The 23,276-nt window shown below is 43.7% G+C and overlaps 1 protein-coding gene across 1 annotated transcript in view; it reads left to right on the top strand.

Annotated features, from left to right (window-relative positions):
* The first annotated feature begins 393 nt into the window (after positions 1–393).
* CDH13 (cadherin 13) overlaps positions 394–23,276 on the top strand; it is a 1,051,953-nt gene continuing 1,029,070 nt past the window's right edge. The window contains exon 1 of the mRNA XM_073659781.1: positions 394–775. Within this exon, the coding sequence (XP_073515882.1) occupies positions 731–775 (45 nt within the window). The 5' untranslated portion in view covers positions 394–730. The remainder of the gene's footprint in view (positions 776–23,276) is intronic.

The raw sequence follows: 23,276 nt of genomic DNA, 5'->3' as shown, positions 1-23,276 counted from the left end.
GAATAGAATCAATGGATCTACCCAAATATTAAATTGACCCCCCAATAACTCATGTCAGTGAATGGAATCAGTGGATGTAACCATCACCATTAAATATATTTTCTTCACTTTTCATTAATCACAATGAATAGATTTCCTGTGTAGAATACAATCTGGTCTCCCTGGCAGCTGCCTTCACCCATACATGTGCCATCAGCTTCACCCTCCCACCCCTCAATGCCAGGTTAGCTTTACTAAAGATACAATTTACCCCAGTGGCTTGGAGACAATGTAGCAGTCCCCAGACTATGGGAATCCTGGCTCTGCTACATTCTATCCTCTTCCCCTGGATACATTCATACGTTCTATTTGTTTACCAAACATGTAAATATTGAGCTCTGTGCTGATGAGTCCATGGGATCAGGGAAGGGAAAGGCAGAGCACTTAGCAATACTGGTTAATACAGGGATTTAATACAATATATAAAGGTGGTGATTGCCAGAGGCGTTTACCTAAAGCAAAGCCTCACAATCTGGGGATATGCTGTGATGAAATGCACCTTGTAAAGCCATTGGCTCTGGTCACCAGCCTCTATCCAATGCTTAACTGATGATGCTGCTGATCTATTTGGGAAGTTGGCTGGCTCTCAACGAGAAGCCTCTTCTCAAAGGCTGTTTCACAGTGCAAATATGCACAGAGCAGCCTTGGTGTATGTATAATAGAAGCTCCAGTCCCTGGTAAAGCTGGCAAAATGGATCACAAATCTCAAGTCACCCTGTCCCTGCTGCTGTCCCAGGTAAGAGCTCTGCTCCCTACAATGCTTTTATATATTGTGCTGCTGCAGAAAATGTCTTTTTTTTTTCTTCTTCCCATTGATGCTTGTTTCAGTGTGTGGATGGCAAGGCAGGTGTGAATAGTAAGCACAGGCAGGGGGATCTGAGTGAGGTGCTGATTTTCTTGGATTTTTGGCTATTGTCCTTGCTGATCCCCCACCTTCTCTTTAAAGTTGATGGGTACTGTGGTTTTTTTTTTTGGTCGTGCAGCACCCCACCCTCCTGGCTAGAGATAAAACCCCCTTTTCCTTGCTCTAAAGCTGCATCTTAGCATGCCTAGGATACATTGCAGTGGAATCCCCCCCCCCCAAGTGGGGGGCTTGGTCTGGTGTAGCTTGCAAGTTGGCAGCATGGAATTTGGAGGGGCATTTGGTCACCCCCCACCTCCCTATATGGACTGCCCAGTTAACATGCAGTGTGGTTGTTTAATGTCTGGATTGCTGAGCCTGTGGATTGCAAGGACACCATTTCTACAGAAGTTTGCATTGGGAAGAATATCAGCATCACTCAGTCCCCTGGACCCCTGGAGATGCCATCATGTATTTTACAATGGCAATGGTGTTTTATATGTTGCACTCCTGACAAAGTAGCTTATAGCTTTTTGTGTCTGCTCCCTGCTCAGAATATTGTATATCCCCCCTCCTCACTGCAGCAGTGAGAAAGACCCCCATACCCCAGCATAACAGCTGAGCCTCCTCCATTCAAGGCATGGCACGGCTGCTGCTGTCAGTCACAGCACAAGATCTCTCCCTTCCTTCCAACATCTACAGCTCCCACGTCCTCCTATTCCTGTGGAATAAAATAAATGTATCATCTGAGCCTTTCTGGTGCTGAAGCCTTTTGGGTTTTTTGGGGAGGGGGTTGTAAAAATTCTGGCATCCTTTCTTTAAAGATCCCCCCCCCCTTTAAATCATCCTGCAGGGTGAATTGCTGAGCAACCCCTACTGTATTTCCAACACGATTTACTTTAAAGTGGAAGTTTGTATTATTATAATGTACAGAATAGAGTGCAAGCTCCTGTGTCCAATATAATGATTGTGGTGTAAAAAAGATTGCAAGCTCCTGTGCCCAATATATTAGCTCTGAAGAAAAATTGATTGCAAGCTCCTGTGCATAGTATATTAGCTGTGTAGCAAAATAGATTGCAAGCTCCTGGGCCCAATATATAGATTGTGGTGTAAAAAAGATTGTAAGCACCTGTGCCAAATGTATTAGCTGTGTGGCAAAATAGATTGAAAGCTCCTGTGCCAAATGTATTAGCTGTGTGGCAAAATAGATTGAAAGCTCCTGTGCCAAATGTATTAGCTGTGTGGCAAAATAGATTGAAAGCTCCTGTGCATAGTATGTTAGATGTGCAGCAAAATAGATTGCAAGCTTCTAGGCTCATTGTAATGACTGTTCTACAATTGATTTGAATATATATGTAATATATGTATAACCATTGTGTTGTGAAATAGATTGCAAGCTCTTGTGCCCAGTCTAATGAGTGTGTTCTACAATAGATTGCAAGCTCTTGTGCCCATTGTAATGATTGGATCCCACAACAGATTGGAAGCTCTTGTGCCCATTCAAATGATCATATCCTACAGCAGACTGCTAAGCAAAGCATAACTACTGTTTTTTGTTTCCAATAGATTGTAAGCTCCTGTGCCCAGTGCAATGACTAAGTTATTCCATAGATTGTACTCCTGTGCTGTGTAACCATTGTGTTATGAAATAGATTGCAAGCTCTTGTGCCTGTTGTAATGCTTAAGTCCTACAGTAGATTGTAAGCTCTTGTTCCCATTGTCAAAATAGTATTGCAAAACAAATTGGAAGCTCATAGGCTCAGTGTGATAACGATGTTCTGCGACAGATTGTTTACTTTTGTGCCCATTGTAACGATTGTTTTGTAAAATAGATTGCAAGCTCTTGCACCAAGTGTAATGATTGTGTCCTAAAACAAATTGTAAGCTCCTGTGCCTAGTGTAATGTCTGTATTCTCTAACAGATTGCAAGCTCCTGTGCCTAATTTCTCAACTGAGTCCTACAATAGATTGCAAGCTCCTGTGCCTAATTTCTCAACTGAGTCCTACAATAGATTGCAAGCTCCTGTGCATAATTTCTCAACTGAGTCCAACAATAGATTGCAAGGTCCTGTGCCTAATTTTTCAACTGAGTCCTACAATAGATTGCAAGCTCCTGTGCCTAATTTCTCAACTGAGTCCTACAATAGATTGCAAGTTCCTGTGCTCAGTGAAACAACTATGTCATACACTATATTGCAGGCTCCTGTGCTCAGTGAAACAACTATGTCATACACTATATTGCAGGCTCCTGTGCTCAGTGAAACAACTATGTCATACACTATATTGTAGGCTCCTGTGCCCATTGTAATGATTGTGTTCTACCAAAGATTGGCCAATGTAGCAGCTGTGTTCTCTTATAGACAGCAAGCTCTTTTGTCCACTGCAATAGCTACATTCTAGAATAGATTGCAAGCTCCTTTGCCAAGTGTAGTGTTAAAAAGATTGCTTGGTCCATTGCAAAATACAGTTGTGGTATTGTATTAGATTGCAAGCTCCTATGGCCAGTGAATTGATGCGTGTAATAAACCTCATGTGCTGACCTGCATTGGGTTGGGAGGAGGGGGATCTGTGAGGAGGTTGATTTGGTTGGAGAAGGGTTAAGTGCAGCTCAGCACTGGAGATGGCATTGAAAATAAGGGAAGATTTACAGATGAGAGAAATATGGAGCAGTCAGGTAACTGAGATTAATATTTATTGCTGGGAGCTGTAATGAAAACCATCAGATGAGCCATAAGGCAGCCCAGGAGGGGCTCATGTAGAGCACACAGGGGGCAGCGATGGACCCCCGAGCTCCTGCGAGTAGGGAGGGTGCTATCAGGAGATACAGAGAATTTCTCAGAAACCTGACTGTATACACCCACATTATCCGTAGTGTACGGTGTGTTCTGTATTAGCAAAGAAATCATGTAGGTGGATACAACATCACAACAGTGAGAGGAAAAGGATGATACATAGTGTCACGGATCAGCCATAATCACCTTCTCCGTGGCTCCTACAATTATCATATAGGCGTATAATATGTCACATGTTGATCCAACGAGCTTTCGTCTGAAAGCAGGTAGTTGTCCCATTTAGTGTTCCCAGTCATATTGGACAAGGCGTTTTTAAGCTTCCGAGCCACTAGACCTTATTCGCATCCAACCCTTGTGTTGTCGCTCCAAATTGCATGTCACATTGGGATCTGGTTTCCTTACGTGATCCCTAGGATGAAATAAGGATTTTGATTTACCCTTAAGAGTTAAAGTCTAGTCACTGAAGAGTTAACTTTAACCACTCATGGGGTGTGAAGACTTCTACTCTCCTCCATGTGCCCAAGCTCCGTCCTAAAAGTCACAAATGTACGAAGCAGAGGTGAATTTCAGCTCTGAATGTCGGCTGCTTTGTCTCAGTATTGTGCAAAAATCAAAATTCTGCTACGCCTGACTTCAGCTCTGCTATATCGGTACATTGCCTTGCATGCACTTTTGGAATAGTAACCCATTCGTGACACTTCTAGCTGCTACATTGTGGTGCACTTGTTTGCTTCTTTGCAAGGTCGGTCTTAGGGGTTCTCCATAAATTGGGATGTTCCTCAAGAAACCTGCAGATCTTTGTTAGGTAACAGATCCCAGGAGATATCTTCCTTTGGTAGCAGATCTCAAGAGATATCCTCGTTAGGTAGCAGATCCCAGGACATATGGTGGAATTACATGTCATGGATTTGGGGAAGGTGAAATCTTCAGGAGGCACAGATCTGCAAAAAAGAGTCTCATGGTGGTGGAATGGCAGCATATATAGTGATGTTGTGAGTATATGAACCCCATACTGATATCTACCCTTCAGCCATCATGCCTAGATGATACCCTAGGACTGTGCCAGTGTAGTCTCTCTTTCTATATTATTTAGACTAAAGGGATACAGGTAGATTTGGTTAAACCTATTGGCCTGGGAACTGTCACATTGAGAGACAGATTCCTGGTACTCAATGATGGTCATCCAAGGTACCAACATTCATGGTGTCCATGACTGGCACATTGGTTGTGGAGGCCCGGAATGTCTATAAGATTTCATCACTTCAATAATATTTTGAGTTTGATGCTCACTTCTGTCATCTACCGGTGAGGGACAATCGTAGATGTAGAGTTGGTCCTGGGCACCTTTAGAAAGGTCACCTACTGGTATTTCCACCATGCCAACTTGGTTTCCTAGGCGCCTCTTCAATGTCTACATCTTTTTCAACTTCCACATGAGGTTTGTACCGATCATAGGTTGGCAAGAGTCACAGCCAACAGTTTTTCTACTCTGTGTTCCACTCGTACATCTTTCAGATTGAAACACCTGCCAGGAAATTGTCACATTGAGAGCAGATACCTGGTACAAAGTAATGAGCACCCAGGGTATCAACACTCATGGTGCCCATCTCTGGCGTATTGGTTGTAGATGCCCTCAACATCTACAAAACCTCATTAATTCAATGATATTTCGAGTTTAATGATCACCACTGTCATCTACCGGTGAGGGACAATTGTAAATGTAGAGTTTGTCCTGGGGCACCTTTGGAAAGGTCACCTACTGGTATTTCCACCATGCCAACTTGTTTTTTTTTAGTGTCTCTTCAATGTCTACGTCTCTTTCAAGTTCCACATGGGGTTTGTGCTCATCATAGGTTGGCAAGAGTCACAGCCAAGAGTTTTTCTACTCTGTGTTCCACTCGTACATCTTTTGGATAGATACAACTCCCAGGAAATTGTTACATTGAGAGCAGATACCTGGTACAAAGTAATGGGGACCCAGGGTATCAACACTCATGGTGCCCATCTCTGGCGTATTGGTTGTAGATGCCCTCAACATCTACAAAAACCTGATTAATTCAATGATATTTCGAGTTTGATGATCACCACTGTCATCTACCGGTGAGGGACAATTGTAAATGTAGAGTTGGTCCTGGGGCACCTTTGGAAAGGTCACCTACTGGTATTTCCACCATGCCAACTTGGTTTTCTAGGTGCATCTTTATTATCTACATCTATTTCAAGTTCCACATGGGGTTTGTACTCATCATAGGTTGGCAATAGTCACAGCCAAGAGTTGGCTAGATACAACTTCCATCATGTCCTGACATCTTCAATGTCTACGTCTCTTTCAAGTTCCACATGGGGTTTGTGCTCATCATAGGTTGGCAAGAGTCACAGCCAAGAGTTTTTCTACTCTGTGTTCCACTCGTACATCTTTTGGATAGATACAACTCCCAGGAAATTGTTACATTGAGAGCAGATACCTGGTACAAAGTAATGGGGACCCAGGGTATCAACACTCATGGTGCCCATCTCTGGCGTATTGGTTGTAGATGCCCTCAACATCTACAAAAACCTGATTAATTCAATGATATTTCGAGTTTGATGATCACCACTGTCATCTACCGGTGAGGGACAATTGTAAATGTAGAGTTGGTCCTGGGGCACCTTTGGAAAGGTCACCTACTGGTATTTCCACCATGCCAACTTGGTTTTCTAGGTGCATCTTTATTATCTACATCTATTTCAAGTTCCACATGGGGTTTGTACTCATCATAGGTTGGCAATAGTCACAGCCAAGAGTTGGCTAGATACAACTTCCATCATGTCCTGACATCTTAGTATATAGTCATTGGACAAGCAGGTGTTGGGAGGCCAGGGTGAGGACACATTGTTTCTTCTGCCCACCATATACTGATAACCTAATTTAGTTAATTTGATGGTTTGAGCTGTTGGTTTGGAATTCAGTGCAGACATTGGCACTACTATTATTAAAAAATTACCAGTGCCTCCGCAGATGGCCGTAGTATGGCGCTACCAAGCCTCCTAAGTGGGCAGACTTCTCGGTGTCATCTGTGCTCTGACCCATTAGATGGCTCCCCTTGTGGCCCCCTCTACCCTTCATGCTATTTCACTGATAGCGATGCTAATTATTACACTTATCAACTGCAGCTGCATCACCCTCCTCTCCCCACCTTGCTCTTCTCCTCACTTTTCCTTTGTAGTTGCTGTTTCCCATTAGATGTTTTTTTGGGTAGACTGAGTAGTTTTCATGGAGCCTGCAGGCATGGAATAAGGATCTGAAGGTTGCGGGAAGGTGAGGCAGTTGGCATTTTACCCTCCAATGTAGTCCATTATATACACTTGCCATTGGAGCGGGCTGCTCCATTATAGATAGCATTTCTGTGCTTTGTAAAGCGGCCAGCGAAGCATGTGCTACTGATGATGCCTATGGGCACGAGCAAACTTTACACCGATGCTTTGTAATAGTTGCCTAGTTGGCACACAATTACCGTGGCATAATGGGCACGGACAGTGTTCTCTAGAGTGGATTAATGTGTGATTTATGTCTGCTAGTAATGAACAGTGAAGAGCGGAAACCAAGTGTATTACTGGAAGCTCTGATTACTGCACCCGGGGTCTGTATTCACATTAATGCACCTTGGTATAGGACGGTATCACGGCTCAGGCCCCTGAGATATGCACTCTCCATATTATCAGTGCATTAGCCGTCCGGTAGCCGAGAGACTTGAGGTTTGACTTCTTCCTCGTGGATCTCATTTCACATAAAAGATGATGATGTTGTATTACTAGGACACTCATAATAGACATTTATTACCCATCCACTGGGTGAGTGATAAATGTATGAGTGCTGGGGCCCCACTGATTATTGGAATGGGAGTCCTGAGTTTCCCATTTCTCCTAAGTTTATGACTCCATGCAGTTAGGTGGAGTTTGAATGGGACAGAGGTAGAGCACGTGCGGTGCCACTTCACTCAAAGTCCATGACATTGACGGAGAAAGACCAATAAACACTGAATGGAGCGGCAGGGTCCAGGTGTGACCATTGATTGGAGTTTCAGGCCACACATGTGACCATTGATTGAAGTAGCAGGGTCCACGTGTGAACAATGAATGGAGTGGCAGGGTCCATGCGTGACCAGTTAATGGAGTGGCTAGGCACTCGTGACCAGTGAATGGAGTGGCTGGGCACTTGTGACCAGTGAATGGAGTGGCTGGGCACTTGTGGCCATTGAATGGAATGGCTGGGCACTTGTGGCCATTAAATGGAGTGGCTGGGCCCATGTGTGACCAGTGAATAGAGAGGCAGGGCACATGTGTGACCATTGAATGGAGCGGCAGGGCACATGTGACCATTGCATGGAGCGACAAGGCCCACGTGTGACCATTGAATAGAGAGGCAGGACACATGTGTGACCATTGAATGGAGCACGCGGAGCCCATGGGAGACCATTGTATGAAGCAGTAGCGAACATGTGACCATTGAATGAAGCAATAGGGTACATGTGTGACCATTGAATGGAGCGGTAAGGTACACGTGTGACCACCATTATACTGTAGTGTTCAGGGGTCCCAGTGATCAGTCATTTATCACCTATCTTACACGAGAACACCTTTAAGTTTCCCTTTCAACATATGACTCGCTCACCTTGAGAAATCAACCTCAGGTCCAGGTAATCTAAGACCATAAAAATGGCTCTTGACAATGTGGAAGACATTTGTTCCTTCAGTCGTGGTACTCCTCTATAGCCAAATCTAGACTCATTATTACAACCCCTCCCACCTACTCCTCCTGGGCACCAATATAAAATGTAAGATGGTCCCTCCACTTATCATATATAATTTCAGATACTGGGTTCTCTCAGGCACCAACCTTTGGGCACGGCTCCTAGCCCTGCAACCCTTCTTCAATGTCAATGAAGTCATGGCTTGTGGACGGTCCAATGGTTTGTTTGTTGGTTGGGGTTTCTCAAGAAAAGGTTGGACCTTTAAATCACTCCACTAGTTCCTGGTATACTGTAAGGTTTATGCTAATTTCCTGATGGGTTATGGTCATTCCAATGATGCCAATAGGATCTAATGCCCCTTGAAGAGGGGTCAACTTCTCAAAATGGTGGAGCCACTTGTCTATAGTCATTTGATTCACTGCTTTCTCTTGGGTTCAGTTATTTTAAGAAGACCATGTCTTTGGTCAACAGACCATCAACCAACTTGCCTTAGGCTTCTGGGATAATTAGTATCACCACTTTAGCTAATTGGCTGGCACAAAGTCTAGTTAGATGGTTGTGCCCGTTCTTAAGACATTAGCCTATCTATCTGCTTTTTGCATTAATGAGATACTGGGCAATCTCGTTAATTACTGATGAGGCTCATGGTAGAATCTGTTCGCCCGCACTTTGTTTGTCTCTATGGTAGTGCCAGTCAATTAAAACTTGGCTATAAATGAACAATCCCAAGGGCGGCTGCTGATACTGAGTAATTTACAAGCTGGTGACAAGCATTCGGATGTCCGTACATGTTGACAGATATCTGAGGACATCTTCATCCCACTTCTGTGTCACACTGGACTCTCATCATCCTGAGTGCTACTGATTATCGCTGACCGGACTGTTAATAGTGAGGCCGATAGGTGGCTTTAATTCTCAGAAGTGGATTATTAATTCTTATGCTTATTGAGAGATGGAAAAAGGCACCATAATAAATGTGCCCCAGTGCCGCCATTATTACAACACAGGGGATGACTTATAGTCCACATGGCATATCTAGACTCTCAATTCCCTGTATATAGTAATGAGAATCCAGATTTCACCCATTGGGCTAATAGTAGCAATGGCCACGTGTATGACATTGTAGGGACAGCCTGAAGCAATACTGGCTCAACCGGTCACTATGGCTGCAGTACATATTGGATGTCCTGACACTGTTATAGGGAAGAGTAACCTAAGGAGAAAAATGCTTAATATGTACTGGTCCTTTTGCAGAAGACCTGTAGTAAAGTATGGTGATACCACCCTCATCCCCCATAGATAAGTATAACTACTTATTGTCCAATGGCTCACCTTCCTTGATCTGAAAGCCTGCCTCTGTTATGCCTGTATGCAGATTCACATTCAAGGGAGCAGGACCAGCAAGAATACACCTAACCCTACTTACTGTAGAGACCCATTCACACTTCCAAAAGAGCGAAAAAAAAATTTCCACTTCCTGTTAGAGACAAAAACCTGCCCCCACTTACTGTCAAGAGACAAAGACCCACCCACACTTACTGTAGAGAGACAAAGACCCTCCCCCGCTTACTGAAGAGACACAGACCCACCCACACTTACTGTAGAGAGACAAAGACCCTCCCCCACTTACTGTAGAGAGACAAAGACCCTCCCCCACTTACTGTAGAGAGACAAAGACCCGCCCCCACTTACTGTAGAGAGACAAAGACCCGCCCCCACTTACAGTAGAGAGACAATGACCCGCCCCCACTTACTGTAGAGAGACAATGACCCTCCCCCACTTACTGTAGAGAGACAAAGACCCTCCCCCACTTACTGTAGAGAGACAAAGACCCGCCCCCACTTACTGTAGAAAGACAAAGACCCACCCACACTTACTGTAGAGAGAAAAAGACCCACCCCCACTTACTGTAGAAAGATGAAGACCCTCCCCCACTTACTGTAGAGAGACAAAGACTCGTCCTCCACTTACTGTAGAGAGACAAAGACCCTCCCCCACTTACTGTAGAGAGACAAAGACTCTCCCCCACTTACTGTAGAGAGATAAAGACCGGGCCCCATTTACTGTAGGGAGAAAAAGACCCGACCCCACTTACTGTAGAGAGACACAGACCCACCCACACTTACTGTAGAGAGACAAAAACCCGTACCTCACTTACTGTAGAGAGACGAAGACCCTCCCCCACTTACTGCAGAGGGACATAGACCCTCCCAGACTTACTGTAGAAAGACAAAGACCCGGCCACATTTACTGTAGCGAGAAAAAGACCCATCCCCCTTACTGTAGAGAGACAAAGACCCGCCCCACTTACTGTAGAGAGACAAAGAACCTCCCCCACTTACTTTAGAGAAACAAAGACCCTCCCCCTCTTACTGTATAGAGACACAGACCCACTCCCACTTACTTTACAAAGACAAAGACTCTACCTCCATTTACTGTAGAGAGACACAGACCCAACCCCACTTACTGTAGAGAGACAAAGACCCGCCCCCACTTATTGTAGCGAGGCATAGACCCACCCCCACTTACTGTAGAGAGGCATAGACCCACCCCCTCTTACTTTACAGAAACAAAGACCTTACCTCCATTATTTACTGTAGAGAGACAAAGACCCACCCCCACTTACTGTAGAGAGACAAAGACCCTTCCCCACTTACTGTAGAGAGACAAAGACCCACCCTCACTTATTGAGGAGAGACAAAGACCCGGCCCCACTTACTGTAGAGAGACAAAGACCCACCCCTCTTACTTTACAGAAACAAAGACCCTACCTCCATTATTTACTGTAGAGAGACATAGACCCACCCCCTCTTTCTTTACAGAAACAAAGACCCTACCTCCATTATTTACTGTAGAGAGACAAAGACCCACCCCCACTTACTGTAGAGAGACAAAGACCCGGCCCCACTTACTGTAGAGAGACAAGGACCCACCCCCACTTACTGTAGAGAGACAAAGACCTGCCCCCACTTATTGAGGAGAGACAAAGACCCTCCCCACTTACTGTAGAGAGACAAAGACCCGGCCCCACTTACTGTAGAGAGACAAAGACCCACCCCCACTTACTGTAGAGAGACAAAGACCTGCCCCCACTTATTGTAGAGAGGCATAGACCCACCCCCTCTTACTTTACAGAAACAAAGACCCTACCTCCATTATTTTCTGTAGAGAGACAAAGACCCTCCCCCACTTACTGTAGAGAGACAAAGACCCTCCCCCACTTACTGTAGAGAGACAAAGACCCAGCCCCACTTACTGTAGAGAGACAATGACCCTCCCCCACTTACTGTAGAGAGACAAAGACCCGCCCCCACATACTGTATAGATACAGACCCACTCACACTTATTGTAGAAAGACAAAGACCCTCCCCCACTTACTGTAGAGAGACAAAGACCCTCCCCCACTTACTGTAGAGAGACAAAGACCCGCCCCCACTTACTGTAGAAAGACAAAGACCCTTCCCCACTTACTGTAGAAAGACAAAGACCCTCCCCCACTTACTGTAGAGAGACAAAGACCTGCCCCCACTTACTGTAGAGAGACAAAGACCCTCCCCCACTTACTGTAGAAAGACAAAGACCCGGCACCATTTACTGTAGAGAGAAAAAGACCCGACCCCACTTACTGTAGAGAGACAAAGACCCACCCTCACTTATTGAGGAGAGACAAAGACCCGGCCCCACTTACTGTAGAGAGACAAAGACCCACCCCTCTTACTTTACAGAAACAAAGACCCTACCTCCATTATTTACTGTAGAGAGACATAGACCCACCCCCTCTTTCTTTACAGAAACAAAGACCCTACCTCCATTATTTACTGTAGAGAGACAAAGACCCACCCCCACTTACTGTAGAGAGACAAAGACCCGGCCCCACTTACTGTAGAGAGACAAGGACCCACCCCCACTTACTGTAGAGAGACAAAGACCTGCCCCCACTTATTGAGGAGAGACAAAGACCCTCCCCACTTACTGTAGAGAGACAAAGACCCGGCCCCACTTACTGTAGAGAGACAAAGACCCACCCCCACTTACTGTAGAGAGACAAAGACCTGCCCCCACTTATTGTAGAGAGGCATAGACCCACCCCCTCTTACTTTACAGAAACAAAGACCCTACCTCCATTATTTTCTGTAGAGAGACAAAGACCCTCCCCCACTTACTGTAGAGAGACAAAGACCCTCCCCCACTTACTGTAGAGAGACAAAGACCCAGCCCCACTTACTGTAGAGAGACAATGACCCATCCCCACTTACTGTAGAGAGACAAAGACCCGCCCCCACATACTGTATAGATGCAGACCCACCCACACTTATTGTAGAAAGACAAAGACCCTCCCCCACTTACTGTAGAGAGACAAAGACCCTCCCCCACTTACTGTAGAGAGACAAAGACCCGCCCCCACTTACTGTAGAAAGACAAAGACCCTTCCCCACTTACTGTAGAAAGACAAAGACCCTCCCCCACTTACTGTAGAGAGACAAAGACCTGCCCCCACTTACTGTAGAGAGACAAAGACCCTCCCCCACTTACTGTAGAAAGACAAAGACCCGGCACCATTTACTGTAGAGAGAAAAAGACCCGACCCCACTTACTGTAGAGAGACAAAGACCCACCCACACTTACTGTAGAGAGACAAAAACTCGTCCTCCACTTACTATAGAAAGACAAAGACCCGGCCCCATTTACTGTAGGGAGAAAAAGACCCGACTCCACTTACTGTAGAGAGACACAGACCCACCCACACTTACTGTAGAGAGGCATAGACCCACCCCCTCTTACTTTACAGAAACAAAGACCCTACCTCCATTATTTACTGTAGAGAGACAAAGACCCACCCCCACTTACTGTAGAGAGACAAAGACCCTCCCCCACTTACTGTAGAGAGACAAAGACCCACCCCCACTTACTGGAGAGAGACAAAGACCCTCCCCCACTTACTGTATAGACACAGACCCACCCATACTTATTGTAGAAAGACAAAGACCCTCCCCCACTTGCTGTAGAGAGACAAAGACCCTCCCCCACTTACTGTAGAGAGACAAAGACTCTCCCCCACTTACTGTAGAAAGACAAAGACCCTCCCCCATTTACTGTAGAGAGACAAAGACCTGCCCCCACTTACTGTAGAGAGACAAAGACCCTCCCCCACTTACTGTAGAAAGACAAAGACCCGGCACCATTTACTGTAGAGAGAAAAAGACCCGACCCCACTTACTGTAGAGAGACACAGACCCACCCACACTTACTGTAGAGAGACAAAAACTCGTCCTCCACTTACTATAGAGAGACAAAGACCCTCCCCCACTTACTGTAGAGAGTCAAAGACCCTCCCCCACTTACTGTAGAGAGACAAAGACCCAGCCTCATTTACTGTAGGGAGAAAAAGACCCGACCCCACTTACTGTAGAGAGACACAGACCCGCCCCCACTTACTGTAGAGAGGCATAGACCCACCCCCTCTTACTTTACAGAAACAAAGACCCTACCTCCATTATTTACTGTAGAGAGACAAAGACCCGGCCCCACTTACTGTAGAGAGACAAAGACCCTCCCCCACTTACTGTAGAGAGACAAAGACCCGCCCCCACTTACTGTATAGACACAGACCCACCCACACTTATTGTAGAAAGACAAAGACCCATCCCCCACTTACTGTAGAGAGACAAAGACCCTCCCCCACTTACTGTAGAGAGACAAAGACCCGCCCCCACTTACTGTAGAAAGACAAAGACCCTCCCCCACTTACTGTAGAGAGACAAAGACCTGCCCCCACTTACTGTAGAGAGACAAAGACCCTCCCCCACTTACTGTAGAAAGACAAAGACCCGGCACCATTTACTGTAGAGCGAAAAAGACCCGACCCCACTTACTGTAGAGAGACACAGACCCACCCACCCTTACTGTAGAGAGACAAAAACTCGTCCTCCACTTACTATAGAGAGACAAAGACCCTCCCCCACTTACTGTAGAGAGACAAAGACCCTCCCCCACTTACTGTAGAGAGACAAAGACCCGGCCCCATTTACTGTAGGGAGAAAAAGACCCGACCCCACTTACTGTAGAGAGACACAGACCCACCCACACTTACTGTAGAGAGACAAAAACCCGTACCTCACTTACTATAGAGAGACAAAGTCCCTCCCCACTTACTGTAGAGAAACAAAGACCCGTACCTCACTTACTGTAGAGAGACAAAGACCCGGCCCCACTTACTGTAGAGAGACAAAGACCCTCCCCCACTTACTGCAGAGGGACAAAGACCCTCCCAGACTTACTGTAGAAAGACAAAGACCCGGCCACATTTACTGTAGAGAGAAAAAGACCCGACCCCACTTACTGTAGAGAGACACAGACCCATCCACACTTACTGTAGAGAGACAAATACCCGTACCTCACTTACTATAGAGAGACAAAGACCCTCCCCACTTACTGTAGAGAGACAAAGACCCGTACCTCACTTACTGTAGAGAGACAAAGACCCTCCCCCACTTACTGTAGAGAGACAAAGACCCGGCCCCACTTACTGTAGAGAGACAAAGACCCTCCCCCACTTACTGCAGAGGGACAAAGACCCTTCCAGACTTACTGTAGAAAGACAAAGACCCGGCCACATTTACTGTAGAGAGAAAAAGACCCACCCCCTCTTACTGTAGAGACAAAGACCCGCCCCACTTACTGTAGAGAGACAAAGACCCTCCCCCACTTACTTTAGAGAAACAAAGACCGTACCTCCATTTACTGTAGAGAGACACAGACCCAACCCCACTTACTGTAGAGAGACAAAGACCCGCCCCCACTTACTGTAGAGAGGCATAGACCCATCCCCTCTTACTTTACAGAAACAAAGACCCTACCTCCATTATTTAGTGTAGAGAGACAAAGACCCACCCCCACTTACTGTAGAGAGACAAAGACCCTTCCCCACTTACTGTAGAGAGACAAAGACCCACCCTCACTTATTGAGGAGAGACAAAGACCCGGCCCCACTTACTGTAGAGAGACACAGACCCAACCCCACTTACTGTAGAGAGACAAAGACCCAGCCCCACTTACTTTAGAGAGACATAGACCCATCCCCTCTTACTTTACAGAAACAAAGACCCTACCTCCATTATTTACTGTAGAGAGACAAAGACCCACCCCCACTTACTGTAGAGAGACAAAGACCCTTCCCGACTTACTGTAGAGAGACAAAGACCCACCCTCACTTATTGAGGAGAGACAAAGACCCTTCCCCACTTACTGTAGAGAGACAAAGACCTGCCCCCACTTACTGTAGAGAGACAAAGACCCATCCCCACTTATTGAGGAGAGACAAAGACCCTTCCCCACTTACTGTAGAGAGACAAAGACCTGCCCCCACTTACTGTAGAGAGACAAAGACCCGCCCCCACTTATTGAGGAGAGACAAAGACCCGGCTCCACTTACTGTAGAGAGACAAAGACCCTTCCCCACTTACTGTAGAGAGACAAAGACCCACCCCTCTTACTTTACAGAAACAAAGACCCTACCTCCATTATTTACTGTAGAGAGACATAGACCCACCCCCTCTTACTTTACAGAAACAAAGACCCTACCTCCATTATTTACTGTAGAGAGACACAGAACCTCCTCCAATTACTGTAGAGAGACAAAGACCCTCCCCCACTTACTGTAGAGACAAAGACCCGCCCCACTTACTGTAGAGAGACAAAGACCCTCCCCCACTTACTTTAGAGAAACAAAGACCGTGCCTCCATTTACTGTAGAGAGACACAGACCAAACCCCACTTACTGTAGAGAGACAAAGACCCGCCCCCACTTACTGTAGAGAGGCATAGACCCATCCCCTCTTACTTTACAGAAACAAAGACCCTACCTCCATTATTTACTGTAGAGAGACAAAGACCCACCCCCACTTACTGTAGAGAGACAAAGACCCTTCCCCACTTACTGTAGAGAGACAAAGACCCACCCTCACTTATTGAGGAGAGACAAAGACCCGGCCCCACTTACTGTAGAGAGACACAGACCCAACCCCACTTACTGTAGAGAGACAAAGACCCGGCCCCACTTACTTTACAGAAACAAAGACCCTACCTCCATTATTTACTGTAGAGAGACAAAGACCCATCCCCTCTTACTTTACAGAAACAAAGACCCTACCTCCATTATTTACTGTAGAGAGACAAAGACCCACCCCCACTTACTGTAGAGAGACAAAGACCCTTCCCCACTTACTGTAGAGAGACAAAGACCCACCCTCACTTATTGAGGAGAGACAAAGACCCTTCCCCACTTACTGTAGAGAGACAAAGACCTGCCCCCACTTACTGTAGAGAGACAAAGACCCGCCCCCACTTATTGAGGAGAGACAAAGACCCGGCTCCACTTACTGTAGAGAGACAAAGACCCACCCCTCTTACTTTACAGAAACAAAGACCCTACCTCCATTATTTACTGTAGAGAGACACAGACCCTCCTCCAATTACTGTAGAGAGACAACGACCCTCCCCCACTTACTGTAGAGAGACAAAGACCCGGCACCATTTACTGTAGAGAGGCAAAGACCCTCCCCCACTTACTGTAGAGAGACAAAGACCCTCCCCCACTAACTGTAGAGAGACAAAGACCCGACACCATTTACTGTAGAGAGGCAAAGACCCTCCCCCACTTACTGTAGAGAGACAAAGACCCTCCCCCACTTACTGTAGAGAGACAATGACCCTCCCCCACTTACTTTACAGAGACGAAGACCCATCCCCACTTACTTTACAGAGACAAAGACCCATCCCCACTCTCTGTAGAGAGACATAGACCCTCCCCCAATTACTGTAGAGAGACAAATATTAAAGAGTGACCATCACTTCCAAACAAAAACAGGTACGTTACAGGTGCATAGTAAGAGTAGCCATCTCTTAGTAACTCTGTAAGACTATAGCATGCAAACATGAAATATATGAAATTGGAATAAACATTACTTCTCTAGAAAATAGGAAAAAAACAAAGATACTTAGCTCATAAATTGGAAAATTTACAGGAATGAAGAGAAATCCCCTAATGAAGTGATTTGTAAAGTTTCATAACTTTCCATGATGGACAAAATTATAAAAAAAAAAAAAAAAGTTTAGTTACTCCTTCAATCTTTGTACATTGCTATACAGCAAATATACATTGTATGGTTAAATCCGGATGAGAGTAGTAGTTAACGCTATAGTATATAACTAGAGAAGAATTACTTCATTTATTGTTATAGTATATGGTGGCGTTTCTTTCCTGTAAGGCACCGGTCCCGGCAAACACAGAGAACCGTTCCATCAATCTCCCGCAGAAAGCTTTCCCAGCGTCGGCGCCTGTTTGTCCTGGGTAAAGGTATATAATAAATTATGCAATCTCCTTATTTGAATATTTCAGCGATCACTTGTCCCCTACAGCAGAAAGCTGCGCGCCTCACATGTCAATGGAGATAGCGCCATTATTTAATCTCACCTGTACGGCAAATACATCTGCCGGGAAATGAGTTATTCAGGCCGCACTGCCATTATATCTAGAGGGGGTGCGGGGCCTCGTAATTGGCCGCTCTGGTCCCCCAATATCTTATGTGTTCCGGGGCGATTATGTATGGATTATATCTAACTGGGTTTTATCTAAAAGAGTCAGCGACTAGAAAAGAGCATCCGAGCAAATGATAGACCAAGAAGATATTGGTGATGGTGGCTGTAGGGGCCGGGGACAGCGGGAGCCCAGGACGGGGGGCTATAGTCATAGGGATAAGAGTGATTATTGATGGAATATTTACAGATATTGCAAAGGTAATATATTATCTGTCTATGATCTATTATCTATCTATCTATTATCTATCTATCTATTCTATCTATCTATATATCTATCTACTCTATCTATTATCTATCTATCTATCTATCTATCTATCCTTCTATCTATATATTATCTATCTATCCTTCTATCTATCTAACTATTATCTATCTATCTATCTATCTATCTATCCATCTATCTATCTAATATCTATCTCTATCTATCTATCCTATCTATCTATCTAATATCTATCATCTATCTATCTAATATCTATCTATCTATATCTATCTATCTAATATCTATTATCTATCTATCTATATCTATCTATCTAATATCTATTATCTATCTATCTATTCTCTATCTATCTAATATCTATTATCTATCTATCTATATCAATCTATCTATTATCTATCTATCTATCTATTCTATATCTATGTATCCATCCATCCATCTGTAACTATCTCTATCTATCCTTCTATCTATCTATCTATCTATCTATCTATCTATCTGATATCTATCTATCTAATATCTATCTATCTATCTTATCTATCTATCTATCATCTATCTATCTAATATCTATTATCTATAATCTATCTATCTATTCTATATCTATCTATGTATCCATCCATCCATCTGTATCTATCTGTATCTATCCTTCTCTCTGTGGATACACAGATCTGATATATTCCCTTTATGGCTATGATTCGGTGATTCCAGAATGATCTTTTCTTCCTTGGATTTGTGATGATATTTGGAGGCCAGTAAATTCTAGTAAATATATGCGTCTCGTAATGTAATGGAATGACTCCATTACTCGGCTTTATTGAGCTCATTAATCCCATTACGGGTGACACATTTATGTCCCGGACTGAAAGAATCTCCGTAAATATTTAAGTAGAACCGAAAGCTAAAAAGAAATATGGCGTCTGGTGGATCCCAGCGTGGATGTGATAGACGGTGACACGGCGTCCAATGTCCTCACCCCACATTCCTTCCTTTGTGGCGGTCTCCTGCCCTGAGGCCGTGGATATGATGCCGCTGTCTGTCCGCGCTCAATAAGCCCTTGTGTCCTCTCCTTCTCCGTCATCCGCCCTTCTCTGGGCTTCTACAACTTTCCCATCCGAGATGTCAGTGTCAAGTACAAAGAGATCAAGTGTTTCTCCTCGTGTCGACTCGCGAATTCTTACTTCAGACGTTCACCAGGTTACACGAGAAAACTGCAAAAGGCAGAGCCGAAGGCGAAAATACTCAGAGAAGACAAGTCTGTCGTCTCCTTGATCCTTCCATGAAAAGACTGTGCGCATGGAAATGAGCAGGACGACGCTTCTGATGTCAGCTATCAGGGATTAAATGTCGCCATATTGGACTAATACCTTAAGGGTTAAAGGGGTGTTCACGTTACGTCATTTATGGCATTGTGATGTTATGGGGCTGTTGGTCCTGATTGTGGGAAGGAAGGAAGGACACATCGGTCTCGGTATAATTAAGCAAGATTTTCAGGCTCACTGCACACAGTGACAGTGTTAGGACCAGATCAAGACCTTTAAAAGCCACCAGTGTACCGTATAATACCGCCATACTGTACTCAAGTAATAACACCATGCCATGCTCCATTCACAGTGCCATACCGTCCTCAACTAATCTGCCATATTGTACTTCTATAATACCACGATACCGTGGTATACTGTGCTCAAAAATTACCACCATACTGTGCTCCAATAATACTACTACTATATTGTGCTCAAATATTACCACCATACTGTACTCCAATACTACTACTACTATCTTGTGCTCAAATATTACCACCATACTGTGCTCTAATAATACTACTACTATATTGTGCTCAAATATTACCACTATATTGTGCCCAAATATTACCACCATACTGAGCTCTAATAATACTACTACTATATTGTGCTAAAAAATTACCACCATACTGAGCTCTAATAATGCTACTACTATACTGAGCTCAAAAATTACCACCATACTGTGCTCCAATAATATCACCACCATGCTGTGCTCCAATAATACTACTGCTACTATACTGTGCTCAAATATTACCACCATACTGAGCTCCAATAATATTACCACCATACTGTGCTTCAATAATACTTCTACAATAATGTGCTCAAATATAACCAACATACTGTGCTCCAATAATACTACTACTATACTGCACTCAAATATTACCACCATACTGTACTCCAATAATACTACCACTATACTTTGCTCAACTGTGCTCAGCTAATCTGCCATATTGTACTCCTACAATACCACCATACTGTGTACTAATATTACCACCATACTGTGCTCTAATAATACTACTACCATACTGTGCCCAACTGAGCTCAACTAATACTGCCATATTGTACTCCCACAATACCATTATACTGTGCTCAAATATTACCACTATATTGTACTCCAATAATACTACTACAATACTGTGCTCAATAATGCTAAACTAATACTGCCATATTGTACTCCCACAATACCATTATACTGTACTCAAATAATACTACTACTATACTGTGCTCAAGTAATACAGTCACATGGTGCTTCAATAATTCTTCACCATTCTCGGCTGAACTAACACTGCTCACTGCCATATGGTGCTCTAATAATGCTATAATACTGTGCTCAACTAATCTGCCATATTATACTCCAATAATACCATTATAATTTGCTTAAATATTACCACCATACTGTAGTCAAGTAATGCCACAATACTATCCTCCATTCATAGTACCATACTGTGCTCAGCTAATCTGCCATATTATAGACCGACATTACCATTATACAGTGCTCAAATATTACCATCATATTGTGCTCCAATAATACTACTACCATGCTGTGCTCAACTAATACAGTCATATGGTAACCCAATAATTCTATCATACTGTGCTCAACTAATCTGTCATATTATACTCCAACAATACTATAATGTTGTGCTCAAATAGTACCGCCATACTGTGTTCCAATAATGCTACCATACTTTGTCAACTAATAGAGCAATATTGTGCTACAATAATACTACCATATTGTGCTCAACTAATATAGCCATATGGTACTCGAATAATACTATCATACTGTGCCCAACTAATCTGCATATTATGCTCCAGTAATAATATAATACTGTGCTCAAATATTACCACCATACTGTGCTTCAATAAAATGCAACCATTCTTTGTTCACTACTGTTATATTGCTCTCCTATAATACCACTGTACTGTATTCAAATACCTCTGTATTATGCTCCAATAATAATCATTTACTGTGCTCAGCTAATACTGCAATATGGTGCTCCAATATTACCAGTATTCTGAATTCAAATAATGCCACCATACAGTTTAAAAATAATACCGCATACTTTTGTCTCATATAGACCATACTTTGCTCAAAATTGTCATCATACTATGCTCAGATGCAATACTGTGTTAAAATAATATTGCAATACTGTGTACACATAATACCACCAAAGAGTCCTGTACTGTGCCTTTCTATGTCTAAATAAAATCAGGATACCATGTCCAAAACACATGCCATACTGTGCACAAATAAAAACACCGTCCAAATAATACCTTCATGCTGTGCCAATATAAGATCACTATCAAACATTCAAATAGTACTGCCATACAGTGTCCACTAACAGCTAAGCCATACAGTATGTGATTTTATGGGAAAGGGTCTAGAAGGAGTTGAGGTGGAGGCGCTATATGGCGGAGGTAATGGGACAATTGCTATTGTGGAGTTATTAAAGGATTGTATTATAGTAATTCATCTATATATTTTTCTGCAGCGCCATTAGTCGCTCTTGCTGAAGGTTGGGTCTGGAACGGGAGGTCTATCATATTATCCTACTTTATGCATGAATTTTGATTACTGCATTTTAGCATTATATGGCGGTATTTTATTAGACATTGTGGCATTACTACTTGTATAAAAGAGGTAGCTATCTTCATGTATAGCACTATACGAAAAAGCTATTTGACCAATGTACAGTATGGAAGTATTATTTATGCACCTTATCTGGCGGTTATAATTTGACACTGTATAATATGGATATTTGTACATTGTAAGACGGTACACAATATAGAACAGTGAGATGTTTCCTTGTATAATGTAAAGAGACTGGAAAGTTGAGAATGTACAGTATGGCAGCATTATTTAAGCATCCTATGTGGCGGTTATAATTAGTGTATTACATGGATATTTGTATATTCTATGACCATACACAACAAAGGGGAGTGGAATGTTTCCTCGTATAATAAGAGCTGAACATGCACAGTATGGTAGCATTATTTAAGCACCCTATCTGGTGGTTATAATTGGTGTATTATATGGATATTTGTAAACTGTATGACTGTACACAACATAGGTGAATGGGATATTTTCTCATATAAAGAGAGCTGAACATGCACAGTATGGTAGCATTATTTAAGCACCCTATCTGGCGGTTATAATTGGTGTATTATATGGATATTTGTAAACTGTATGACTGTACACAACATAGGGGAATGGGATATTTTCTTGTGTAAAGAGAGCTGAACGTGTACAGTATGGCAGCATTATTTAAGCACCCTATCTGGCGGTTATAATAACTTTATGATATGCACATTAGTTCACTAATATATAGGGGGTTGGAATGAGACAGACTGGAAAGTTGAGCGTTTCTTATACTAATATTGTATTGGACTGTCAGGGCATGCTGGGATTTGTAGTTTTTCCTGTCTCAGGTTGGCGTTCATTGCTGTATTCCTGTATAACTGCGCTCTAATCCTTGGGATATTTAGGAAACCTCCAGAAGAGGGCATCGTGCACAGCAACATGCAAAAGAAAGAGAAGAAAGGGAAAAAGGAAAATAAAAGTTTAATACAACACGAGGCATCAATGCCGGAGACTCCATGAAATCCCAGGCAGCTTTGAATGCTAAGAAGGAAGGGTGCGGCGGCCGGCGTTCTGCTTGATCTCACCATTCATGCCGAGCGATCATTTTTAATGCATGTCAGAGTTTGTTTGATTTGCTTATTTGATGTCGGCAAAATGCAAAAGATCTTAGCATTGCCGACTCCGGTGAGTG

The sequence above is a fragment of the Phyllobates terribilis genome, unplaced genomic scaffold, assembly GCF_046119375.1.
Source record: "Phyllobates terribilis strain yellow unplaced genomic scaffold, ASM4611937v1 Scaffold_14__1_contigs__length_39327217, whole genome shotgun sequence".
NCBI lineage: Eukaryota > Metazoa > Chordata > Amphibia > Anura > Dendrobatidae > Phyllobates > Phyllobates terribilis.
Note: the sequence above shows the minus strand (reverse complement) of the source record. Positions and strands in the feature narration are given on the sequence as shown.